Source organism: Streptopelia decaocto, assembly GCF_964273445.1.
Source record: "Streptopelia decaocto genome assembly, chromosome: 5".
Taxonomy (NCBI): Eukaryota; Metazoa; Chordata; class Aves; order Columbiformes; family Columbidae; genus Streptopelia; species Streptopelia decaocto.
This window is the reverse complement of record NC_138659.1, coordinates 31184005-31202007: the sequence shown is the minus strand read 5'-3', so window position 1 is coordinate 31202007 and position 18003 is coordinate 31184005. Positions and strand designations below refer to the sequence as shown.

The 18003-nt window shown below is 41.4% G+C and overlaps 1 protein-coding gene across 1 annotated transcript in view; it reads right to left on the bottom strand.

Moving 5' to 3' along the window:
• HMCN1 (hemicentin 1) overlaps positions 1-18003 on the bottom strand; it is a gene marked incomplete at its 5' end in the record, with an annotated part of 184673 nt that overhangs the window by 40916 nt on the left and 125754 nt on the right. Inside the window, 15 exons of the mRNA XM_082054335.1 lie at positions 553-712; positions 2236-2385; positions 2608-2739; positions 2875-2956; positions 3181-3383; positions 3517-3630; positions 4377-4538; positions 9046-9142; positions 9974-10161; positions 11143-11256; positions 12013-12216; positions 12954-13104; positions 15083-15228; positions 16474-16587; positions 17631-17804. Coding sequence (XP_081910461.1) covers positions 553-712; positions 2236-2385; positions 2608-2739; positions 2875-2956; positions 3181-3383; positions 3517-3630; positions 4377-4538; positions 9046-9142; positions 9974-10161; positions 11143-11256; positions 12013-12216; positions 12954-13104; positions 15083-15228; positions 16474-16587; positions 17631-17804 — 2191 coding nt within the window. The remainder of the gene's footprint in view (positions 1-552; positions 713-2235; positions 2386-2607; positions 2740-2874; positions 2957-3180; positions 3384-3516; positions 3631-4376; positions 4539-9045; positions 9143-9973; positions 10162-11142; positions 11257-12012; positions 12217-12953; positions 13105-15082; positions 15229-16473; positions 16588-17630; positions 17805-18003) is intronic.

The following is an 18003-nucleotide window of genomic DNA, read 5'->3' as shown; positions in this document are numbered from 1 at the left end:
ACCTGGCAAATAAACAGTCACTTTTGTACATTTAAATCAACTATCTCTATCCTCTTGGGAATTCAGCAAGAAAACCATTGTTTTTGTGCAAAATATTATTATTAGAGATAGGCTGGGAAGCTTTTCCTAGAGATGTTCTGTTTAACCTTGCATTAGTATTCAATTCCAGCCAGGCTTTTGAAAAACCCGTATACAAAAAGTATCAAGAGTAAAATGTTTCCATGTCTCAGATTTTTCCTCTCCAAAGGAAATTAATGGAACTCATTGACCTAACTAAAATTTAAGGAACCTGATAAACTTCATTGGAACTTATTAACTGAGAAAGATGTAGATATATACTTATCTCTGTACCAAAGAAAAAAAGGAAAAAAAAAAAAATCAAATTAGTAACAAAGTATTTTACAGAAGGTAAAGAGGGAGAAGATGTTCTTAACCTAAGACTCTACCTCTTTACACTCCCTCCATAGGACCCCCTTTTTTATACTTTGTAGGGCTCTCTGAGATTTAAAAGGATACAAGAAGAGAATAGAATGTCTGCTTATTTTTGCTTGCCTTATTCTTTGTAAATCATCGCTGGCAAGGGGTTTTCCATCTTTAAGCCATTGCACAGCAGGCGTGGGCACTCCGTTGGCATCGCAGACCAGCTGGATGCTTTCTCCCAGGAGGACGCTGACCTCAGTGGGCACTTCAGAGCCAACAATATTGGGAGGAACTGGAAATACACGATGGAGGGAAGAGAAGACTCATCAGCAAGAAACGTAATTCAGCTATAAAAAGTTATACTGCAGTAGCGCGTGAGTATTAGCATTTATTGCAGTACCTCCATTCAAACCTCATTTAGAAAGTATGTGATTATGTTGTTTCTAGATGGGCTTCTGTAAAGATAAATTCAAAGCCACTTCAGTGATTCCTTAAAATGGCTAATTTACAAAATCGTAAAAACCATGTATCTTTGCCATGATATTTAATATCTACCGTTATCATCTCAAACAGTGTTCACATGTACAATAATAGGACAAAATCCCATTTCATTAAACATCAGGACGCACTGTAACAAATGCCTGTTTAAGTCTTGGGCCTGTGCTTAGCGCACAGGTTCTGTGATTCTATTATGTCTGTGATCGCATCAGCCCAGCATCCTTTAAGAGCCGCACACTGACTTGGTCTGAACCAGCAGCCATGTTTGGCCTGTTCTCCTAAAAGCCCAGGATGACTCTCATGCTATCCAGCACATCGAGACTGTCAGTCCCACTAGGAAATTTTGGGCATTTCAAGCAAATTCAGCCACATTTGCTGCCTCCTCCTCAACCAGCCACTACCAGCACAGAAAGGGAGCACAGCAGAAAGCTGGAGATACTACACCATGAGCATCTTATCAGACATGGGGGGAACTAGTGTAATTAATGGGCACGAGTCATTAGGAACAGAGGAAAACAGACAGTTGTAGCGTGAGATGTGCAGGGAGGCAGGTGACAATTCCATAATAAATAAGGGGTTCTGAGTTGAGCAGGGGGGTGTGAAAATTTCATGAGGAAATTCTCCCAGGGTTTTTTTTGCTATCTCCTATTCGCTATGGCTAAAAAGACAAGAGGCAACATCAGCACTGCTCCTGAAACCACTTATGTGTGGTGTTCCACACTCCAACAGCCAGTAGAGCCTGTGTGTTCAGCAGGAGGAGGGATGTGATGAGCAGCAAACACACACAGCCTTCCCCATTGCTTTCAAGTTCTCCTGTGATCAGAGATTAAGAATATTCTTTCTCATGGAAATATCTGACTACCGCTATAATCCTCTAACCATTTTTCCCCACTGGTTGCTGCAACCACCTGAAAGGAGGTTGTAGCTAAGTGGGTGTTGGGCTCTTTTGCCAAGTAACAAACAACAGGACAAGAGGAAATGACCTCAAGTTGCGCCAGGGGAGGTTGAGGTTGGATGTGGGGAACAATTTCTTCCCCAAAGGGCTGTGGGGCGTTGGAACAGGCTGCCCAGGGCAGTGCTGGAGTCACCATCCCTGGAGGGTTGGACAGACAGAGATGAGGTTCTCAGGACATGGGGCAGTGCCAGCTGTGGTTGGACTCAATGATCTTGAGGGGCTCTTCCAACTAAAATGATTCTATGATAGAAATAGTGGTCCAAATTCTCCACTTTTCTCCACATTTACATTATTTCAGTGTCTCCAGTACAGACACAGTGTCACACTCAACCAATGATAAACCAGTTCTGCTCATGCCTTACCTTGGATAGAAAGCATGTAACTTTTCTGAGCTTTTCCCTCTACATTTGAGGCAATACATGTGTAGGTTCCACTGTCTAGAAGCTGAGAGCGAGCAATCTGAAGCTTGCTTCCACCAGATAAAATATGAACTTCAAGAGAATCGGAGTTTTCTGAAAATATGTAAACAAGTAGTCATTCCAAACCAGGCCATGGAGAGCAAATACCGCTTGAGGATTTTTTTTCATCAAAATTTCAAAACAGAACAAAGATGCCAATCAGTTAAGTGTCTGTCTAGAGATGGATGAAGAAGCATCTAAAAACAGACAGCAAATAGCACAGTGGTGCCCCAAAGCGGGCAAAAAGGAGCAGAAAAGACCGTGAGAGGATGTTACCTATTGGTTTTCCGTCCTTAAGCCACACTAGTGTTGGTGGAGGAATTCCAGTGGCATCACATACGAAGGTCACAGGATTGCTGATAGTTTCATTGACTGACTCTTCCTCAGGGCCTTCTATAGTTGGTGGCACTATTAATTGAATGGAAACGATAAGAATGGTTTGGTTACCAAACATTTTTGTCAACTGATTTTGAATTGTCTACTCTACAGCGTCTATGGTATTATTATATAAAAACAAGCGCAGATAAAGCAGAGTATGCTCACCATAAACATTCAGATGGAAGTTTTTATCATCTTGCCCTGCAATATTTATGGCTTTGCACACGTATTGGCCTGTGTCAGAAACCTAAAATAAATTTTAAAAAATATTATAGAGTCTTATTTAAATGCTACAGTTTAGAGATATTAAGAGCCTTTGCCTCTGTCAACTCAAGATCCTTTTCACAGAACAAAAGGCCTCCAGCAAATATACTTCCTACGTATCGCTAGCAGAATACACCAAAAAGAGTAAAATAATTGCTGAACAGTAGGAGAATAGTGGCAGATGCATCATCCCCCAGCCTGACCTACCTCTGCACTCTTGATTCGTAATGTCTGCCCGTCTGCTAAGATCTCCACGTTTGCAGACTCTGAAATGATGCGCCTGTTCTTGTACCAGGTGATGACTGGCGGGGGAATAGCATTGGATTCACACTCCAGCGTCACGGGGGCACCCACTCGCACGTTCAGCACCGTCACTGAGGTTCCACTGTGGTCTTTGATGCTCGGGGGCACTGTAGAAGAAACTCAAGAGTTATTTCTGCCTCTGTTCTGTGAGAGGGCAGGAAACAACCTAATAAAGGTAAATACAAACTACTGAGTTTTTAAAGCAGTAGATATTATTTCAGAAAATAGTAAAAAACAAACCAAGGACAGTTAGGAAACTCTTCTTGTGACTTTCTCCAGCTTGGTTTCTGGCAATACAAGTATATTCACCATCATCTGGTAATTTGGCTCGAGGAATCTGAAGAGTCCGAGCACCTGAAGGGGAGAGAGAAGGCTTGAGATTTGTTCTGTGGTTATTGTATCCATCTCAAATGCTATTTTATAACTGCAGGTCCAAGAAACTGAGAGCAGGCACTAAATTAACCTCAGATTCAAAAAACCATTGGTTTTTAAGGTACATTAATCCTTAAAAGAAAATAAATCCAGCCAAGAGAACTAAAATTTTAGGGTAAATTTCATTAGTGCTGTTAATTCTAAGTTCGGACCACAAATACTTGGTACCCTGAGCTGAAGAGAATCAGCAGGAGCAGAAATGCCACAGACATTCGTGGAATTTATTTAGTGGGGAGCATTGAGGGGTTAAGGAGACCTCAGAACACCAGGATTTCTTCCTGCGAGTTTGGCAGGGCTAAACCAGATTCCCCCTGAAGCCAATGGGAAGGTTTTCATCTTTTGTTACCTATGCCAACAGAATTTACACCTCAGCCTCCAAAACAATTTCTGATCATTTCTTTGGAAGGTGAGTCAACATGGCTCAACTTTAATCAATACCTATTACCAGAGAACCTCTTTTTTTTCACACAATTTATTTCAGTGCTTCCAGTCTGAGCCACTTTTCTTTAAAAAGTGAACCTACCCAACAGCCGAGAAATTATTCAATGCAGTAGGCCAAGCGTCTTGTCTACTCACTGGGGTAATACCAAGAATACACTGGCTCGATATATAATGGTCAGTGCCTTTATCAAGACAAAACAGACAGAAATTGAGTGCAAAGGTCTCACCAGGTACGACAAAAGCGTTGGCATTTGAACTGAGAGGTTTTCCGTTCTTAAGCCAGCTGAGATCAGGAGGTGGAAAGCCAGTGACCTCGCAAGTCAGCGAGATGAAATTATTCACCACCACAGTCAAATTCTCAGGATTAGCACCGACAACGCTTGGTGGAACTGTGGAGAGAAAGACACTAATGGTACCTACTATTGTGCCAGCAAACAATACTCCACAAGATCCTGATTTACTCAGAGCTGAATTGCTGAGTTTTGCCAAGGGGTCAAGTTGCAAAAATCTTTCCCATCCTACGAATGGATCTGCTGGATTTTTGGATGTACCTGGAAATATGACTGAAGTCAACCTAATGGTCATTGCTGTTCCTATAATTCACAAAAAAATAAATTCTTTAATTTGCGGTCCTTCTGCGCTTGGGATTTGGGAAGGCTAATCAACATGTAAGAGATCCCACAGATCCTGACTAATGCATCACCAATTTTAAAACACTGTACTCATAGGATATTGGTACATAAGGCAGGAGAGATTAAATTCACCTTGTCAGGATATGTAGGATGACAAGTATCATTTCTTCCTGATACTGTATTACTCCTATTCTTTCTGAAATGGTCCATTTTCTCATTATGGAGAACCAAAAGTGACTTCTGATACAGTTCAGAGTTCTTTGGTTAACCAGACTAACCTGTTGTTTAAAATTCTGGCATGCAAGTATTGCTCTAAGGGATGCGTTTTTAAGCTTACAAGTCCCAGTATTTTTAAAGACAAGAATATTTTGACATTTGACCTTTCTACAAGAACTGTTTAAAATGAAATAACTGTAAATCTCTTGCTTTCAATAAACCCCAAGTTTTAGTTTCCATGTTTTTGCAGCGGGGATCTATAAAACACTTAAGAGGAAAGCAAAAGCATGTTCTTGGCTGTATAGGGCGGAAAAATCATTCCAAAGAACACATGGAATCCTCCTCTTCAAAGACAGAAATGTTCAAGTATTTTGGACCCTATGCCAGAAATGCTCCAGCTGTTTTCTGTCACTTGACTGACACAAAAGAGTCATTAAGACAAGTTTATTGCTCCTTGGTGGCACTGCAGGAACAAGCGGAGTCAACGTAAATGGGTGAATTCAGCCCATATTTTTCAGCTTGGAATAACTAAAGGTTATTTCCCTGATGATGAGCATGAAATGCTTGACGAATAAATGGAGAATTCTGATCCGATGACATTTTATAGTTTATTTACTTTTACAGTTACTTTCCCACAGATGTGACTATTGGCAGTGCAAGACAGTGGGCAACTAAATACACAGGGCCAAATCTGAGCTAGCTTTTAATGAATTTTGCTTAAACTATATCAATGGTAAATTTCAAATCCTGCAGCCCTCATGGCCTGTGCACCACAGGTAATCTGCATACAGATACAGTAATGGGCTCTACTTGGGTATTTGGTGGGAATCACAGAATCAACTGGGTTGGAAAAGACCTCAGAGATCATCCAGTCCAACCCTTGGTCCAACTCCAGTCCATTGACTAGATCATGGCACTAAGTGCCATGGCCAATCTCAGTTTAAAAACCTCCAGGGCCGGTGAGTCCAGCACCTCCCTGGGCAGCCATTCCAATGCCTGACCACTCTCTCTGCACAGAATTGCTTTCTAATCTCCAGCCTCAATTTCCCCTGGCAGAGTTGAAGCCCATGGCCCCTTGTCCTATTGCTGATGCCTGGGAGAAGAGCCCAATCCCCACCTGGCTAGAACTGCCCTTCAGGTAGTTCTAGAGAGTGCTGAGCTCAGCTCTAAGCCTCCTCTTCTCCAGACTAAACAAGCCCAGCTCCCTCAGCCTCTCCCCATAGGGCTTGTGCTCAAGTCCCTTCCCCAGTCTTGTTGCTCTTCTCTGGACCCGCTCCAGCACTTCAATCTCTTTCCTGACCTGAGGGGCCCAGAACTGAACACAATACTCCAGGTGTGGCCTCCCCAATGCAGAGTACAGGGGAAGGATCACTGCCCTTGTCCTGCTGACCACGCTATTTTGGATATGGGACAGGACACCATTGGCCTTCTTGGCCACCTGGGCACACTGATGGCTCATGTTGAGCTTCCTGTCCATTAGTCCCCCCAGGTCCCTTTCTGCCTGACTGCTCTCCAGCCACTCTGTGCCCAGCCTGGAGCGCTGCAGGGGGTTGTTGTGGCCAAAGCGCAGCACCCGGCACTTGGCCTTGTTGAACTCCATCTCACTGGAATCAGCCCATTTTTCCAGTCTGTCCAGATCCCTCTGCAGAGCCCTCCTGCCTTCCAGCAGGTCGACACTCCCTCCCAACTTGGTGTCATCAGCAAATTTGCTGATGATGGTCTCAATCTCCTCATCTAAATCATCAATAAAGATGTTAAACAGGACTGGACCCAACACTGACCCCTGGGGACACCACTAGTGACTGGCCGCCAGCTGGATGCGGCCCCATTCCCCAGCACTCTCTGGGCCCGGCCCTCCAGCCAGTTCTTAACCCAGCAGACAGGGCACTTGTCCAAGCCATGGGCTACCAGCTTTTTCAGGAGTATATGATGGGAGACAGTGTCAAAGGCTTTGCCTGAAGTCCAGATAGACCACATCTACAGCTTTCCCCTCATCCACCAGGTAGGTCACCTGATCATAAAAGCAGATCCGGTTGGTCAGACAGGACCTGCCTCTCCTAAACCCGTGCTGGCTGGGTCTGATCCCTTGTCCATCCTGAAGGTGCTGTGTGATTGCATTCAGGATGATCTGCTCCATAACCCTGCCAGCCACTAAGGTCAGGCTGACAGGCCTGGAGTTTCCAGGGTCAGCTTTGCAGCCCTTTTTGTGGACTGGGGTAACATTGGCCAATTTCCAATCGTATGGGACCTCCCCAGTGAGCCAGGACTGTTGGAAGATGATGGAGAGCGGCTTGGCAAGCGTTTCTGCTAGCTCCCTCATCACCCTAGGATGGATCCCGTCTGGTCCCATAGACTTGTGAGGAAAAGTACCTATTTGTTATATATATTATATATTAAGTTTAGAGACTGAGACTTTAAAACTGGATGCTAATTTTCAGCGCTCTAGAAGGCTTAATTTTCATTTTATTACTCACCTTTGAGGCAAGAAGTGGATTTTTCAACTTATTAAAGAGCACCTTGTTTAACATTTGTTTAAATTAGAAACATAGAAAAATGTTGGAAAATAACCTGGTTTTGGCACTGCCAAAACAATAGATCATGCTGCTTAGTGATGATAATGCAATTTCATCAGTGCTTCACCCTGGGTGGTCCTTTCCTGAATAGTTCTTTTCTAATTTTTCAAATGAAAATGCATTTTGAGATTAATAGACCTAAATTAGTCGTACTGTTGAGCTAGAATTGAAGCTTCATGCAAATATTTCTTTTAATATAATAGTATTAGACTGTGGTCATTATAAACAAATATTTTAAAGACAAGAAGTTTAAATCAAAACACAAATGTCAAGGAAAGCAAAATGTTTTGATTTCAAATCCAAACTCAAACATCAGGAAATCTGGACAGACTCCACGGACAGAAAATAACTTCTTGGAGAACAACTCCAGGGCAAATTCTTCCCAGAACAACACTACTTCTGTCTAATTCTATGACTGAGTAGAGAAAAGCACCACACATTTGTTTCCTTTAGTCTGTAAATTTACTGCATGTGTGAATGAGAACAAAATTTATTTCTTTGGTATGTAATAACTTGAATCATCAAATTTCTTGGATGTTGGTACTACATTTAAGCAAGGGAGAGAGAAGATAGCACTTCTATAATATCTAGTACGTAATACAGAAGATCAGCCAGCCAACGAGGATGTGAAAAAGGGGATCGATCATATGGAGCAGACTGTGATACAAGTCTCCAAATCATATTGTGAAAGTAGATAAAGATGTATCTTGGTAGATTTTATTACATAAAGGTGCAGATGAATTTATGGCAATAATGGAATAATCTTAAGAATGGAAAGCTGAAAGTGGTGAAAAGAATAGTGGGTAGAAACCAAAGAAGTTAAGGTTAACTTTGAAATATGAATTAAAAATTTCCCAATTTTCTGAAGCTATCAGAAGAGGTACAGGAAGGTGGCAGAGAGACTGTTTTCTCAAAATAATGGGAAATGTCTTAATTTCTTGATTGTATTTGTTTTAGGCTTGTGATATCAAATGCTCAAATTTATTTTAATCCTACTCTAACTCAACAACATCAAAAAAACAAAAACCCCCACCAAACACCCCCCCTCAAAAGCCAACACCACAACCAAAAAAAGAAAAACCAACCACAAAAAACCCCAAACAACAAAAACTACAAACCCCAATAAACAGACAAAAACACCCAGAAAGGAATCTTAAAGGAGAAATTTTTCAAAGTAAGCTCTTGCAATGCCGTATCTCTTTATTAGCAGTTTGTTATTCATGATTTCAGGGCTTAGCAAGACCTGATTCCCATCTCCATGGAATACATACAAAGAGCTGAAGCCACAGGATATCACAAACTATATTTTGCCAAGGTACTTTAAACTTGTATTTGATTTCTAGTGCCTCAGAATCTCCGTTATACCCAAAAAGACAACTTATATGCATAAAGCTAAGCATTTGCACTCTAACACATTCAAGCTGAACTACTATTTGAAAGAAGATAACCAGAAAATTATGGATTACGGTACTTACCATGAACATTGAGGTTAAAATACTTTTTGGCACTTCCAGCTATGTTTTCCACAACACAGACATACCTGCCAGTGTCTGTTATTTGGGAATTCAGAATCTAAGAAAAAGAAACAAGATTGTTGTTAAGTGAATATATAAGGCAACTGACTATTAAAGCATCAAGTTTTGGTGTCTCCCCAAAGAACTTGGGGTCTTTGAGACCTGTGAGTCTGCATTTGTTTTTGTTTCATTGAGTTTTTTACTAATGCTTTTGCAGTGTTATGAAGGAGTCGATTTGAAAAACTGCCACAGATGCTCCTCCTTTCAGAAGCTACTACGCAAATCTGTGCATCTCAAACCTCCGGAAAAGTCACCATAGGATCTTTCACATCAAATTCATTTAAAGTGCGTAACAAAACATCTATTCACTAAATATTTGAAATAAAAATCTTTGTGTTCTATCTGGTTTTTATTTTTTATTGTACTCTTAGATCACGCTACAGAAATTGAGACAATTAAGCTCAGCGCTCCGTTTTAACAGTTTCATCCAGCATCATCCATCCATGGAGGAGGTGGGTATGTTCTTCAGAATTCACTATTTTCTTTAAATTAAAAAGCACATTTTCCAATAATGAAACTCTCTTAGGGAAACTTGGACAAAACTGACAAGTTATTCTCCACAGAAATCAAGTGTATTTTAAACCGAGTGATTTCCCTGCTGCAGTTCACAGCACAACCCCATACAGAGATAGATCAGCACAACCAAAGGAACTCCACAGGAGCAGGAAGGAGCAGCTGAGGGACAGGGACAAGAGACAAAAAGCCTTTAGGTTGGCAGAACCTCATTAATAAAAAATCAGCATCTTATATTCAGCAAATCTAAACCGTTTTATCTTTATGGGCAGCTTGTGTTTGCAATGCTAAAAATCAGTGGTTCCCTGAGAGCTACCTGTAACCTCCTCCCGTTGGACAGGAACGTGTGTTTGGCGTCTTCTCTGAGGAGGTGGCCGTCCTTTTGCCAGGCGATGCTCGGAGCGGGGCTGCCACTGGCGACACAGTCCAGCGCCGCAGCTGTGTGCACCAGCACCGTCACTTCTTCGGGCAGGTCGCCCTCCGCTCCGCCGATGGATGGGGGTACTGCAAACCAGCACAATGGCACAAGAATACTGTGACTTGGTGTCTCCCAGTCTTTGTTTTATTTTATTTTAATGTTTTTGAATGTATTTCTTGATATATTTGATTATTTGTTTCATTTGCCCTCCAATCTTTTAGATAATTTTTTCATAAGAAAGTAGTGAAATCTCCGGTGAACACAGCAAAAGATAATACAATCCCACAAGTAGTTCAGCTGGAACCGGGGGAGAAAAGTGAGCTTATTCACAGCAGCCATAAAGAAGAAGAGGTGAAAACTAATCTTGCAGCTAGTCTGTCATGTTCTTTGCTGCCAGGACAAAAGAGGATTCCCAAGGCAGGATCCCTTCTTAACAACAAATCAGTGTTCTCAGTGGGAGATACAGAAATTTAGGTAAAGAAATACGTGTTTCCCAAGGCAAAAACCTGGAGTACAAAGGAAAGCTTTCTGTGCAATGTCTGTAAACAGGTCATACAAAATGGACTCTGCAGCCACTCAATGGTTGATCTAAATCACCAGTTCCCTTAAGCCTTTGGGAGTTTTGCAGGTGTTTGAGAAAATGATCAAAACAAGGGGAGAGAATAGTCTAGTAAGTCAGAATTTTGAACTGGAAACTCGAGAAGGAACAAGAAATACCAGGATAAAACCCGAATTTCTAGTTAAATATTCTTCGTTTCTGGTGAAGTGTGATAGGGATAATGCAACTGAGTTCCTACAACAATAACCTAAAAACATACTAAACTAAGAACATTATTTTCATGTAATTCTGTATACTCCTATTTTCACGCATACTTCATATTTTCATGTATACTTCTATTTTCTACAAAACTCTAGCACCTTATGTAAACACATTGCTTTTGTAGTTTACCAATATACAGAATTTCTAAACTTTAAAAGCGTTAAGTAAACCTAGCCTGCAATGCTTCATTGCTTTCCACACAACACTTTTTGGGATTAAAAAGGCAAAGGAAAGCAGGGAAGCTCACAGAGCACACGGACGTCATAATGAATGGAATCCTCCCCGGCTTCGTTAACCGCCACACACGTGTATCTCCCGGCATCTTCCGCCTGTACCCGCGGGATCTGCAACACTCGGCCTCCTGCAAGGAAACACAGTAAAGATTTAAACGCAGCATCAAGCAGTTTCCATCATTTCCACACCACATTTCACCAGAGACCTGAGCAAGCAGATTTATAAATGGTCAAGCATTTGTTCTGAATTATACGGAACTAAAGATTATTTCCTAGCTACTTTTTCGCCTGGCAGATACTTGGAATTCAGCAACGTTCATATTGAAATGGTAATTAATTCCACAGAAAGGAATCATGTTCTTCAGCAATATGCAGCCAGAAGTTATTCTTCAATTGAAACTAGAAATATTTCTCAGTAAGGTGACAGAGAATATTACATTTGTACCTTCTGCATTTTTAGCACCTCTCTCCCTTTCCCATATGAGGTTATGTACGAGCTCACGGCCATTTTTCTGCTAGAAGATTATTTCCATGCCTCATTCTCTGGTTAAGAGGCTTTACTGCTCTAATTCTGACTTTGCCAAAGCAAAACTTAATAAGGAAATAAATCAGGAACACAGCAGAAAGAAGGGATCATTGCTGTATTTTATTTTTCAACATGGCACACAAAAATTAAATGGTCACATTCACACTCTTTTAGGAGCTACTTTTTAAATGGAAGAAGGAAACAGCTTAAGTTCAGGGACCAGAGAAATTTTTCCAGTCAAGACAGTCTGAAAAGAACATTAACGTAGTGTTTTGTAGGGGAAAAGTTTGTTATTACTACACAAATACTAGTACTAATGCCATTTCTGAAGGTCAGAGAGTTACAGTTTAATACTCACCTGGTAATATTAGTACTTTATCACTAGAGCTCAGAGGAGAGCCGTCTTTATACCAGGTGAGAACTGGAGGAGGAACAGCATTGGTCTCACAGTAGAGTGAAAGGGGATTGTTGACTATCACATCTTTACTTTCTCCACCTCGTCCTGCATCGACCGTGTTACCAGCTTCCCATTTCTTGTAAGGCTTTTGGAAACTGGGAGGAACTACAACCCAGGAGGGGGAAAGAAAAATGTTAGAATTTTACAGCAGGAATAGCTAGTTTTAAAGTCAAGATATGAAAATATATTGCAGTTGTTAAATAGCTGCAATAAAAACTAAGTGTATTAAATTAACCCCTGCCCCAATTTAGATTAGCCAGGAAAGTTCTAGGTCTTTTCCATGGATTGCTCAACTGAGCATTTTGATGAGTATTTCCTGAAGACCAATAAACAACAGCAGAAGACCTGATGACAAAACACAGAGGGTATTAATCAACAATAATACTTAAATAGTAAGGTATCTGGTTTCACTCAAGTTCTAATTTTATCTAAATTTTCAGAAATGACTAATGATTGTTTTCTTGTATTTACAAACAGTGTGTAGGCCAACACGATGCTTCTGTCTCAGCCCTCTAAGTACTACTCCATACAGAGAAATAAAACATGATGTCTTACTTTAAGCTAAATTAAAACTTTCTCATGTAGTTTAGAGGAAGATCAAAGTTATTAAGTCATTCCACTGATTTCAGAAACACTGCATATGTCACAAAATACGAAAGAAAGAATAATATAATACTGTATTTCTTTAAGGTGAGCAAAATATATATCAAACGAAAGTCACACAAAAGCATTGGATTAAACCGAGCAGGTGGAAATGATACAAAATTATAAAGAATTCCAGCATCTCAGAACATTAGAAAAGGAGGCTACCAGCAGAATTTTATTATCAGAACTCTGATTACCTTGTATATTTACATCAAATTCCATTTCATCCTCTCCAGCAATGTTAGATGCCAGACAAGTGTAACGACCCGTGTCCGACACTTGAGCCTCCTTAATCTGCAGGGTACGGCCACTAGCTTGGATAACGACATGATCATCTGGTTTCAGTGGCTGCAATGTCATTTTACATGTAAATTAATACTTGGCAAAACATACACTAGAAATAGCCATTTTGTGGAGATAGTATGACGCTATGTCTCTTTATGGTCAAACTCAGGTTGTTTCAAAACCCTTCCTAAGGCATCATACTGGGAGTAGGAGCATATTTTGGCTTTGGTATTTCCTCTGCTTTGATACCACTAACCTGCTCCTCCTTTCCCTCAAACCAAAAGCTTTCCCTCCCTGAGTAAGTTTCAAGTTCCCAGAGACAGTTTTCTTTTCATGGTTGTCAGAAACTCTGCGTCTTCACCTTTCTGATCTTGGTAGCTGGTGGTTTTACATCACTCCTAAGCCCAGCTCACATTGATGGAGAAAGGAACAATGTCATCCCCATCCGAAAAGGGCTCTCATGACATATGATTAAATCAGGCTGATCCTCCCTCTGAGCTCACTGGCCAACCTACACACGTAAAACTATCAGTTTACTCTGAGGTGAACAACTCAATCTAACTCATCCTACAGCCACACAACCACCAGGATCTGCTGCCTGACAAGGTCACGGTGTGAACACAAAATGGATGTAGCAGCACCACAGAAATACACAGGATTAGATAGAATCACAGAATCATTTTGGTTGGAAGAGACGATTAGGATCATCGAGTCCAACCATAACCCAACTCTAGCACTGAACCATGTCCCTAAGAACCTCATCTATATGCCTTTTAAAACCCTTCAGGGATGGTGACTCCACCACTGCCCTGGGCAGCTGTTCCAACGCACAACAGCCCTTTCGGGAAGGGATGTTTCCTAATATCCAATCTGAACCTTCCCTGATGAAATGTTATGATCTGTAGAACCTACATCACACATAACAGTAGAGACTACAGGAATACAACCTGTATCTCTCAATAATGAAAATGGAACACACTGGGGAGACAGCACAGAACTCTGGGCCTGAGGGGACAATTAATTCAGTCCATGGATGTGAGTGAAAGTCATTTGCCCGGAGGAAAGCTAAGAAAAACCCGCTGGGTGGATGAGTTGCTCTGCCAGCAGCAGCAAGCTGCTGACAGCCACTGCCTCTCTTTGGGGACCTCTTGACTCTCCCTAACATCACTTTTCATTGGCAACACAATCAGTACACCCAGGAGGTGCTGCTTCTCCTCCAGAGCGATGTTGTTGTGAAGACAGCATGTAGCAGGAACCATGCCTCATGCCCCTCGCAGACGATCCAGATGCTTTTGTGGCTCTGTGAGCTCTGCCAGAACCAAGCGGGAGGCTTTCCACAGCTTCTGCAAGGGTAGCACTTAGACCAACCAAGCACGAGGCCATTCCAATGTAACAGGGCCCTTGGGGACGTTACACAATGGCAAAGGGACATGTGGCTACACCATGGGATGCTACTTCCAGATGGGGGCCTTCCCATAAAGCCCAGGCCAGCAGTGGGCCCTGGAAACCCCAGCACTGATGTCTCAGTGGCACTGCCAAGCACCCATAAAAGCAGGGCTGTCAATTTGGGGGGGGTCTGGCTGGAGCACGAGTGTGATGGGAGCGGCTGATGGACCTGGGGGGTTCAGCTGGAGAACAGGAGCTGAGGGGAGACCTTCTGGTCTCTGAACTGCCTGAAAGGAGCTTGGAGCCAGGGGGAGTCGGGCTCTGCTCCCCAGGAACAAGCGCCAGGACCAGAGGAAATGGCCTCAGGTTGCGCGAGGGGATGTTGAGGTTGGATCTGGGGAACAATTTATTTCCATAAAGGATTATTAAACATTGGAACAGGCTGCCCAGGGCAGTGGTGGAGTCACCATCCCTGGAGGGTTGGACAGATGGAGATGAGGTTCTCAGTGACATGGGGAAGTGCCAGGGGTGGGTTAATGGTTAGACCTTGGGCGTCTCTCCAACCAAAATGATTCTGTGATTCATAGTGATCACGAACATGCAGTTGTTTCTGTACTAAATCCACCCATTAGAAAGAATTAAGTTTGTGACTGGCCTGTCCATCCTTGTACCAGCTGATGGCAGCAGCAGGAATGGCGTGAGCTTCACACTCCAGGGTAAGGCTGTGGTTTACTTTGATCTTCACTTCTTTAGGGGAGAGACCTGTCCCTGAGATATCTCCTTTGTTAATGGTGGGTGGAACTGCAAAAAACAAAGGGAGATGGACTCTCATGACCTACTGTCCTACACAGCATTTCAAAATTAACTGGACAAAGGGAAAACTTGGATGATAACCTCAGGAAAAGTGAGTGTGTTCCCCCTATAATCTGCCTCTTCCCCATGGCTGAATTTAAATGTTTATATATATATATATATATATATATATATATGTATTTTAAACTATTTTTAGCACATGTATTATATGTAAAAATACATAAAACTGTGTTCAACAGTTTTAGACATGCCTATAGCCTTACCCTGCTATAGCACTTTATGATGTGTTTGGCTTAAATTCGATAAAGTTCAGTGTACTGCAGTCATCAAAAAGCATTTTAATGGGAACTAATATTCTCAGAAACATATGTTTGAACTGAAGTCCGCGCTCAGAGTAGCTGGTCAAAACTCAACATTTCCATTCCATTGAAATCCCAGTGTTACAAAATCTTGTTTCCTTCTGAATCAGAACGAAAACAAGAACATTTCAAAATTCTTAAGCTACCCCCTACCCTGGTCTCATAGTGTCTTTTAAATTATTTTAAATGCTTGCAAAGCATTTTCCATAGTTTTTTCAATGGGAAATTTTAAAATCTCCCTAATGCCTACAGTCGCAATGGAATTTGGGGGTGGGGGGGCTTTATGTTGCTACATAGGCACCCTTCAATAATGAACTCTTTTGTCATCTTCTCATTATTCTCAAACTAATGGGGCCTTATTAGGAACTTAGTGCAATTAAAATAACAGTACAGTTACTGGAAGGGAGCAAACCAAACTCCAATTGAGACTAGGAAATAAATAATAATTTAAAAAAAAGATTAAAAAACATGCTTGACTGAGCCCATAATGAAGAGTATGAGCATTAAAACAGTGTATGAGGCACAGATGCTCAAAGGACAATGTGCTGACACAAAGCTCCAAATGGGAAAGCTTTTGTGCATACAATATTTTCTGGAAGGATACAAAAATAGTATCCTCCTGTTTTACCTTACTCAAGTTGTTACAGGTACAAGATTTTCAGACAAACAGCAGCATTTGTGAAGGCTACAACAGCAAACTTTTCTAGTGCCTTTCCTCAAGCAATGACAGGGGCTAAGGCAGATGTTTGCTAAGCAAAGTTACCAACAGAAATCTCTGTATGCACCAGGACAAGTAACACTGCAAAGCGGGAAAAAAAAAAAAGGAAGAAGACAAAAACGAAATTGAAAAAAAAAGCTGTAACTATTTCCATACTGTAGACTATCACTTCATAGTGTTTCAGAGTTTCTCCCGCCTCATTTGTGGCTATACAGGTGTATCTTCCAGCGTTGTCCTCCTGTGCGTTTAGAATCTGTAGGGTTCGACCACCTGCCAAAAGACATCATTTGTTAATAGCACCATGTCATACACTTGCCTCCCAATTATTTAAATAGTTTCTGCAGCATATTTTCAATCCTTCGGTCCATATTCTACGCTTAGATGAGTATGAAAAAGTGACTTCTCACCACCATGTACACTGTGGAATAAATGAGTGCATAATTTGCAGGAGTGCTTTGGATCCCAACTCCTGTCACTTACGGATTCTCAGAAAATTGGATAACATAGTTCTGTACCAGAAATTTCTTGAAGATATTTAGATAGGAAGAAGCGATTAACAGTTCTGCACTTCATCCACAGAGAAAGGGAAAGGAAGCACCATCAGTAAGACCGAGCAGATTCTATTCAGTTCCCACTTCCTTCCCATAGTACCTGGTTTATTTATGACTTCTATTGTCTGTGTTCTCAGACCTGAGGCACTGATTAATTTGGCTGCGGCTCTTTTCAGACTGCTTTCCTAGAAATTGTCCCCCATGTAGTAATTAAATTCCTCGCTATCAATATCGACTCAATCCTCCTCCGAACACTTGCAATACTAAAGCACTTGTTCACCTACATTACTTCAGTGGTGCCAGTGAAGCTTGTTCCTGTTTTCCATAGATGTGCTAGGGAAGAGTTACTCCACAAATTAAAAATGACTGTCTACTAATGACCTAGAAAAAAGCCACCTCACTCTCCTTACTACTGTTGTTGCTTATAGCCCTCTCCATTTAATTTCCATACTCAATTTCAAGTTATTTACATTCATTATTCATTCATTATACATTCATTACATTGCTCCGATGAACTTGTTTGCCATCATTTAGCTTTACAGGAAAAAAAAGGATAAATACCTGCATATAAATAAAATACAAGTAAATCATCAGTTAATTGTGTAGCACTTAAAAATATTGGAATAGAAAATGCTATGAAAGTACAAACATTGCACTTAATAGAAATATATCCTTTGGTTTTTCAAGAAAATCCATAACAGGAAACTAAACAATAAAAGAATAAAGTGTTATGTTATTTCTCAATGACAATGAAAACATTACCTGGTAAAATGTGGATATTTCTGTTTGATTCTAAAGGATTACCATCTTTCAGCCAGGTGATTGTAGCTGGGGGGTATGAGTAGGCCTCACAAACCAGCGATGTCGGGCTGTTGAGGATAACAGTGACATCTTCTGCGTTTCCGTGGCTGTCTGCACCCACAATGGTTGGAGACACTGGGGACCACAAAACCATTAACCAGAGGAAGGACCTCTATGAAAAGCCAATTTTATGTTCCCTGTTCCGTCTAGGAATCTGGTTGCAGCCTTAAACAGCTGAGAGCCATTCCTACCAGACAACATTAATCCAGCTTTACGTTTTGGCCTAAAGACAACAGCCAGCCAGTGTTGGTGGAACCACCACCATTGCACCGGT